Source organism: Nanorana parkeri, unplaced genomic scaffold (assembly GCF_000935625.1).
Source record: "Nanorana parkeri isolate BGI_ZX_2015 unplaced genomic scaffold, ASM93562v1 scaffold1116, whole genome shotgun sequence".
In the NCBI taxonomy this organism is placed as follows: Eukaryota; Metazoa; Chordata; class Amphibia; order Anura; family Dicroglossidae; genus Nanorana; species Nanorana parkeri.
The window spans coordinates 32,411-41,675 of record NW_017307384.1 but is presented as its reverse complement, the minus strand read 5'-3'; the positions used below and the strand labels follow the sequence as shown (position 1 = coordinate 41,675).

At 41.6% G+C, this 9,265-nt stretch overlaps 1 protein-coding gene across 1 annotated transcript in view; it reads right to left on the bottom strand.

The window, feature by feature from the left end:
* The window catches only part of GANC (glucosidase alpha, neutral C), a 47,482-nt gene that overhangs the window by 8,905 nt on the left and 29,312 nt on the right, over positions 1–9,265 (bottom strand). Inside the window, exons 10-13 of the mRNA XM_018567925.1 lie at positions 6,745–6,841; positions 2,486–2,587; positions 2,142–2,385; positions 1,989–2,053 (exon numbers count right to left, since the gene is read on the bottom strand). Of these exons, the coding sequence (XP_018423427.1) occupies positions 1,989–2,053; positions 2,142–2,385; positions 2,486–2,587; positions 6,745–6,841 (508 nt within the window). The remainder of the gene's footprint in view (positions 1–1,988; positions 2,054–2,141; positions 2,386–2,485; positions 2,588–6,744; positions 6,842–9,265) is intronic.

Genomic DNA, 9,265 nt, shown 5'->3' with positions numbered 1-9,265 from the left:
ATATATATATATATAAAACTTCCTGTGTATCATAGATAAGCATGCATAAAGAGAGACTAACATTGCACTACACTGCCATCTACAGCTCAAAAAGACATACTACAGTCAGTAATACAATTAGTACATATCAGCATATGCTGCTGTATTTCCAACATATAAAACCTCTCTAATTCTGGATGTGTCATCAAGTTTCTGATGCCTCCCTTTGCATACCTGTTTCTGGCTCTTGCTGTGTCAATGTGGCTCTGATTCTGTCTAAGTGAATATGTTTCAGATTTTGTAAAGTAATGCTAACATGGTTCTAAGTATGGTTCTATCTATGTGGTATTAATCTGCCACATTTGGTATTGATATATTATGGTTTTGATTACTGAACACAGTTTGCCTTTGTGGAATAACACAGCTATATTATTTGAAATTGGTAATGACACACTTTATCAACACCCACACATCGACCTCCACAAGACATTAAAACATAACTTTTATTGTATTGAAAAACATGTATCCAGAAATGTATTATTACACATAGAGTCAACAAAGCACTTTTTCCAACTCTCAAAAATCTGTCGGTTCCCTATCTGCTTTATTAGGTCTTTCCTTTTTCTTAATCCTTCTTCAGTCTCTGAATGAAAAGAGCATATTTTGCATTCAGAGACTGAAGTAGAAAACTCAGAGGGGTTTGCTTTGGCTAGCTAAAGTAAATACAAAGCCTATTGGCTGTTCTTTGAATAGGTAATATATAAAGGGATTTATTGTAAATGGACGTGTTCTCAGAACTAGTCCCAATACAGTGGGCAGAGACTGCAGCCATATGATATCACCAAGAGGTGGAGAAAAGTGAAGCAAAAGTGCCACGCATGCACCACACTGATGCCAGGAGCGGGCAGAACATAACAAATAACTGGTGGCCCTAATAGAGGAATGCGTTTTGTATTTATCCTTTGACTATACACTTGGGTTTGCACATTATGTTAAAGTAACTCTGACAAAGCCAATTTTTTATGTCGAATCACGTAGGGTTGTTTTCCTGAATTTTGTACACAATGTTTTGATTTGGCACGTTATTGATTTGGCACGTGAAGGGGAACACGGAGTTGTATAGTCAGAAACTTCTATAGAGATAATACAAAGGTGTAAGATAACCCCTCACAAAAAACGGTAGAAGGAGATGAATATTGAATACTGGGAATGATTAAGAAAAAAGGGAAGACCAGACAAAGCAGATAGGGAACAGACAGACTTTATAGTAAATATCGAGTGCTACATTAACTATGGGTTTATTAATACATTTCTGGATAAATGATTTTAGAAGATACAATAAAAGTGATGTTTATGCTCCAGGATGAGAAAGACTGTAATATTATACGGTGAGCAGAGACTCCTTTAGCCAGCCATAAAGGAGAACTATGGGGTGAGTGAATTGCACTCATCCCCATAGTTAGAGCCCATGTCTAACACTGAAACTGTCACACGTCGGCTCTATTGATCGGGAAGTGAGCACACACATACCACAGCTCGCTGACTTCCTGATCATCACCCTGAAGAGAGAGGTGACTCTCAGCCACCGCTACCCACAAGGGTTCCCCTCTTCCCCTCTCCAATCCTCCAGCGTTGACTGGAGGGAAGGATGAGGAGGGGGCGGCAATAGCTGGCTCTGCCTCTAGATAGGCAGAGCCTATTGTCAATCAGCCAGCGGGTGGATCTCAACAGTATTGTTGGGATCCGTCCCGGCTGTGTCACTCTCAGCATTTACTGAGTTTTTGGTCATGGGAGGATGTTAGTATATGTCCTCCTGTGACACTAAAGAGAACTATGAGAAAAATGTTTTACCCCATAGTTCTGGAGTGGGGTTGGGAACAAGAAAAGGGGACACGCAACTTGGCCAAGGGGTACAGAAAGTAAAAATCCAGCCCTTCCTGTACAGCAACCAGAAAGGATACTTTTTTGGTAGGATATAAATTCTGTTATAAAACATTTAGAGGTCTTACCTAGCATGTACTGACTTGCCACTGCAAAGGCATCTTGGCATTTAGGAAATTCAACCCATAAAGGCCTGTTTGTAGGTAAAGAAAAATAGAAATATTATTAACAGTCATCGTTTTTGACAAAAATGAAATATTTGTGCTAGTATGCCCCCTCACCTCATTACAGGCTCAGCTGTGCGGTATGCCCTGTAAAACAGCAGGTACCAGTATGGAAGGAGTGTATACCGTTCATGTATCGCTTTCCTGATTAAGAGAGTATTTTCTTCACCGAACAACCAAGGCTCTCTGCGTTTGGTATCCTGCATAGCGTGACCACGAAAGAAAGGCTGGAATGCGCCAGCCTGGTACCAACGGACCAGTAGTTCGAGGTCTGGGTCTCCAACAAATCCTCCAACATCAGCTGCTCAAATCAGCAAAGGGAAAATTATTCGTGCAGAATCCATTCTAAAAAAGTGTATTACTTCTCCTACATGCAGACCACAGAATGCCATGCACTGTACCTCCACAGAAGGCTATTCCTGTCACACTGAGACTAAGTAACATCGGAACTGAGATTTTTAAATACTCCCACTCTGCTTTGTTATCTCCGGTCCATACTGCACCTAAGGGGGATGAAGACATTCAACAATGTTATTAACTTTTGAATTAAATCTATAACATGATATCTAATAAGATTACAAGCATCAAAAAAATGCAACATTATAAAGAATGAGGAATAATTTAATTCCAATTACTCAATTCCAGGCCTCTGACATCAGTGCAATATTAGAGGGATGCAAAGCAATGCTTATATGGTCACCTAAACTTGCTCCCAAATAACTCTTAGTAAGAGCAACATATAGATTATAAAATGGGGATATTATTAATGGTTGGACGATGCTCCTCCACATCCTCTTAGTATTATCTTTACTTTGGATTAAGCAGGCAAGTTGGTGATCAACTTAAACACATCACTTAAAACACATTCTCTGTTTTTGTCTAGTGAGGGACACAGAAAAGGAAACAGGAAGGCCAGCCCAGAATAATCCCTTCTAATATCAGAATAGTCTCAACAGGTCACCGGCACACACACAGATGACACACGGCCTTCTAATATCAAGCATTCCTGAGGTTTTTTTAGTATCGTAGGAGGATGGATGCCTCTTTTTTTTTGGTAAAGATTCTTCTCTACATCACTGGAGCTTTGTCTCTTCAATTGCAGCTATGTGGCGGGGTTATCCTCAGCCTGGCAAGTGGAGTACTGCAACCACCCACCACTGAACTGGAGGTTGCGGGTGTAGCCTGGAAGTGATCCTAAAGTGATCTAAATAAATAAAATTTACCTGCAGAGAATTTTCCAGGTGTTATTGCACCAGTTTCTGTGGCAGAATGGTATCAGGGGTTTTACTCCAACCTGTTCACCGTTCCCAAATCCAAGGGGGTGCATCCACTCCATCTTGGATCTCAAAGATCTAAATGTCTTTAATTGGGTTCAGAGATTTTGCATGAAATCCACCATGGAATTTGTCATCACCTTCCTTCACCAAGGAAACTTTCTGACGTCTGTGAATATTAGAGATGCTTACTTAAATGTCCTCATCCTTCCAGTGCATCAACCATTTCTACACTTTGCTGTGGGGCGCCTGCACTACCAGTTTATGCCGCTGTCCTTCGGCCTCTCAAGTATTCACCAAGGTGCTGGTGCCAGTATTAGCCCTGCTGCTGGCATGGCCATTTTGGATACTTTGACCTCCTACTGAGTTAACAGTCGGAACTGACATATTGCTTGGAATATCTGGGACTAGTTCTGGACACAGCGCAGGCCAGAGTGTATCCTCCATAGAAGAAACCTCTAACACTCCTGTCTTCTAACTCCCCAGTGCCGGAGTCATCCGGCTCTCTTTTGCAGACAGGGCTGATAGTAGCCTACTTCAAGGCAGTTCCATTTGCCCAGTTACACTCCAGACCTCTTTAACACAACATTCTCTCGACAGACCAAATTAATTTCTGTCAAGTTGTCCCTGGCTTGGTGGCTGAGGAATCCAGTTCTGGAGTCGGGGGGAGTCCTTCATTTCCATCTTTTGTAGAATCCTTTTGACGGATGCCAGCCTGTTGGGCTGGGTAGTCCTGGGCACCCTGTCAGTGCAGGGGACTTAGTTGTTGGAGTCTCATCTCCTGATCAACATCCTAGAACTCTGGGGTATCTTTGAAATATTGGAGCATTCTCCTGGATAAATATAAATAAATTAAATATGTGTGCTCTATAGGACGTGAAGAAGTTACTAAGTTCAGATTCTACTGTGAAAAAATTAAATTATTAATTGAATTTTTTCACAGTAGAATCTGAACTTAGTAACTTCTTTACGTCCTATAGAGCACACATATTTAATTTATTTATATTTGTCGAGACCGAGCGCAACTCACTTGCGATATAATAAGTTCACTTACACACATAGTTGCGGCTGGTCGAACTAATTATTTAGTTATTTAGTTTTCACACCTAGCGCAGTGATTCTTGAATTACCATTCTCCTGGATAGTCATCCGATTTGAATTTAGTTGGACAATGCCATGCGGTGTACATCAATCATTAGGGAGGAAACAGGCCTTTTACGTCTTGTACGAAGTAGATGGAATCCTGTTCTGGTCAGAACTCATGTGCTATACTAGTCAGGCGTGTATATTCCAGAAATAGACACTCCGCAAGCAGATTTCCCCAGCCAGAAGTGCTGACCCAGGGATTAGGTTCTTTCACACTCAGGTATCCCAGGACCTGTGCTGTAGGTGAAGGATGCCAGATGTGAATATCCTGGTCTCCAGGTTCAACAACTCGACAGGATTTCTCCAGGGACAGGGGTCCTCTAGAGGAAACAGTGGATGCTCTGATAGACCCATGGCATCAGTAAACCCTGATCAATGCCTTTCTAGTCTGCTTCGCAGAATCAAGACGGCATTCAGGTGATCCTCATTGGTTGCGACTGGCCCAGGTGGATGTGGTATATCAATACAAAAGGACTCCTGGCAGGGGCATCTGAATCCGTGATTCCAAAACTTCTACAAGCCAGGAAGTCTACTTCCCGCAAGGTCTATCATCGGACGTGGAAGGCATACTTCATTTGGTGATACCATCTTGGGGTTTACACCTGAGGAGTTTCTCCATGGGAGGAATAATTTTCTTCCTGCAGCTGTTCCTGGAACAGTGTTTGGCTTATAGCACTATAAAGGTCCAGGTTTCTGCCCTTTGCATTCCGTTTCAGAGACAGTTGGCCTCTCCAGTGTAGCTCATCTCTCTGTTTCCCTGTGACTCCATGGGATCTAAATCTAGTCTCTGCAATATAGAAACTGCTCTTTGAACCCATTAGAGACATTCCTCTCTTTACGCTCATCCACAAGGTGATGTTTCTTTCAGCCATCATCTCTGCAAGGAAGCAAGTGTCTAAACTAGCGGCTTTATCCTGCAAGAAACCCTTATTACTTTTGCACAGAGGCAAGGTGGTGTTGAGGCCCATGACTTCTTTCTTGTCTAAGGTTCTTTCTGCCTTTCACCTCAACAATTCAATTGTTCTTCTGTACCTCTGTCTGGCTGGAGATCACCAGAGGGAAATTCCCCTACATAGTCTGGATGTGGTTTGGGCTGTTCCAGTCTTTCTCTCAGCTACTGCTTATTTCAGAAAGACAGATCTCCTTTTTTTCATCCCGAGTGACCCGAAAGGGTGCACTGGCTCCTCCTTCCACCATCTCTAAGTGGCCCAGACAGGCCACCATCTAAGTTTATTGTCTGAAGGATTGGCTTCTACCCTTTCCTGTCAAGGTGCACCCTACCAGATCTGTCAGTGCTTGTGCTTTTGGCATCAGACAACTGTTTCTATGATTTGCAAAACTGCTACCTGGTTTTTTGTTTATACATTCTCCAAGATCTAAGATCGACGTTTCAGCCTCACACATGAGGTCCTTCAGGCGGCTGTTTGAGCTGCAGGCAGCCCCCAGTTCTGTTGTCTTTTTCTTTGTAATTTTCTTGGTTCTTGTTAATGTTTGTTTTCTGTGTTGCTCACCCCTAAACAGAACTGCTTTTGGATGTCCCAAAGGTTTAAGATCTTCCTGTGTCCTTCAATCAATGAAAAAGAATATAGAATTTTTGTACTCACTGTAAAATTCTTTACTAGGGAGTCCATTGAGGAACACAGGTTCCAACCTTCTGTGTTTTTGATCATGCTGTTGGTACTGCTTATCTACCAAACTGCAGCATGCTGGTAGCAGGGGGAATTATCCTGGGCTGGCCTACAGATTATTTGCTTGCCGATGTCCAATCCTCCAATAGGCAGCAGAATAACCTCAATGTTTCAGACTTCCTGTGTTCCTCAACAGACCCCATGAAAAGGATTTTACGGTGAGTACAAAAATACCTTTTTAAGTTTGTGGTTACGACGCCTACCAACCCACCTGCATATTACTTCATATATGCAACTATAATAGGATGTGTTTGAGCATCTTTGTATTCAATATGTCAATATTAAGAGGATGGTCCAAACTTTTTCTTCCACATTCCACAAATCTTATACAGTTTGTCTGATCTCAGATTTTATCTTCTGAATTTTACCCAAGCTTAGTCTGTGCAGTTATTTATGTGTAAAGTCTATAAATTATTTCCAGCATGTTTTAACATTTTGGACTACAGGGAAGTAGCTTGTTTTTATTTATCTCAATATCAAATCCTTATCTCAATGATTATGTCATTAACTCTAATGATGGACTTTGTTGAAAAATAAATCACAAAAACTCACCATAACGCTGTGAACCAGCAAAGAAAGACCTTGTTAGCACAAAGGGTCTTTCCTTCCCTCCAGACCGTTGAATTAGGCCATCTGAAGTGGACATTTGCTGTGACACAAAAATAATCAGTGAAACAACATATTTTCCATATTAAAGTAACACTAGATTATCTTAATATATTTCACACATGAATAATTGCAGCTAATGTTGTTTCAAGTCTAAAGGTACCTAGTGGTTGGAAGATTTTTTTGAACAATCATGGCATTAATAGACAAGCTAACAAGGGCAGGCTTATGTTAAGACCAGATATCTCTGACCAGCGCCTTATCTAAGCGGACAATTCGTGACTGGCTACAAAATACCATAGTAGACAATTGCTTCTTTTCACAAGATAAGAGGGGTGTCTTCAAACCTACAAGAATGCCCATAAACAAACAATAATCATCTGGCATAAAGATGACCATATACTGCTATATTTTCATTCATACGAAAAAGCTTGTCAGAACATTAGATAATGCCATCAGAGACTTGACAAATGGCTTTAAAAGCTTGTTTGATTTCAACATTTGGTTTTGGAAAAGAATGGCGTTTCTCTAACAAAAACCACATTTACTGTTGGATTTTTGTTTAAGAACAATTTTCCATCGAGCTCATTTGACTCTTGACGCTGCAGTCAAAAAAAATTGTTGGCTTGAAGCCATTAACTATTAGAAAATGAAATGCACGTTCCAAAAACAAATAATTTTGAATGAAATTATACTGGAATAATGCCAGCTTTAGCCACAATGATGTCATGTGTATGGGTACCTTGGGTTAACCAGAAAAGGCCAACAAAAACAAGTTATTTCTTCATTTCAAGCATCACTTGTGATTCTCAGACCATTTCCTTTGTCTTACAAGGTGAGAACAAGCACCTCTAATATTCTGAATAACTTGTTATCAGGCAGGAAAACCTTCTGACTTTATTTTTCCTTAATATTGAGCAAAGGAATCGGAAGTATACTCTTCAGACTGGTTCCCAGCCAGTTTGCAATGATGAAAATGTATCATACAGCTATTACACAGATCTGTAGTCAATACACATTGTAACATTAAAGGAGAACTATGGGGTCAGGGCTTTTCCCCATAGTTCTCCTTAGGGTAACGGGAGGACACAAACTAGTGTCCTCCCGTCACCCTAAGCTCAGTATACCGCGAGCTACAGCTCGCGGTATACTGAGACGCCGCAGCTGGAGCGGATCCCGACATAGATGACGGGATCCGCCCAGCTGCGTGAGTGACAGCTGGCTCTGCCTATCTAGAGGCAGAGCCAGCTGTACCCGCCCCCTCCCCCGTCCGTTCCGCCAGTCAGCGCTGGCAGATCGGAGCGGGGAGAGGGGAATCCAGCCCCTCCCCCTGTCACGGCAGAGAGCCGTGACAGGATCGAGACGTGAGGGAACCCGGTATGTGTTCGCTCACCTCCCGATCTACTGAGCCGACCTGTGACAGTCTCATTGTCACAGTTCGGCTAGAACTATGAGGTAAGTGGAAATCACTCATCTCATAGTTCTCCTTTAAGAGAGGCTGGCTAAGTAATGTCCTTTGAAAACCTACAGATATTCAGCAGTCATAATGCAGATAGAATGCTGTCATGTGTTACAAGTGCTCTTATAGTCTTGGGATAATGAACAAACTACTCTCAAGGGCTACTGATGAAGTTCACGTAGTGAGGAATAATGTCTTTTTTTATGCCAATTAAAATCAGTCTAAAATGCTTCATAGATAAAGCTTGTGGAACAATAATGGGTATATAAAGCACAAAAGAAACAGCTGGTAATAACAAGAGATGAGCATTAATGGCTTCATAATCCTCACACTGATGTGAATGCAGACATGGAAATAAAAACAAAGAAGGAGGCAATCTGATGGCTTATATCAGTTTGTTAGTAATTTATACTCACAACACATTTTAGGAACTTCACCCCCTGTGATCCTTGTCAAAGGTTTTGTTCACAAAAACATGATATATATGGTTAATACTAAAACAAACTCAAGTTTGAGGCAATTTTAAGCCAGAAGTGCTTTCTTATGCTTTTCATTTATTGATATACACATTGGAAGCACTGGAACTGCACATTGAGAAACATTAAACCTCAATTAATGTGAAAGTGTTGGAGCATGGGCAAAATAAAAAAAACATTTAATGCAGTCTTTTATTAGTGATAATACAGTGGATGCCAGTAGATCCATTATTTTTTATTTAAAGCCACACAACCCCCTACCCTGCCTGCTTGACATGGATGCATTCCATTGGCTGTCAAGCGGCATTATCCTCTTAGGATCCAGTAGAAGTATTTCAGCGGACAGGTAAAGGGGACCACCGGGGACTGGCCATCGCAGGCTTGCTGCTTAGCTGGTCCCCAACACCTGGAAAGGAACTGGTGAAAGACCCGAACGGTGGACTTAATTGTATAAATTTGCTGTACAAGGTCTTAAAACATGGGAGGGGGAGAAGTAAGTGTGTGTGTGTGTGTGTGTGTGGGGGGGGGGGGG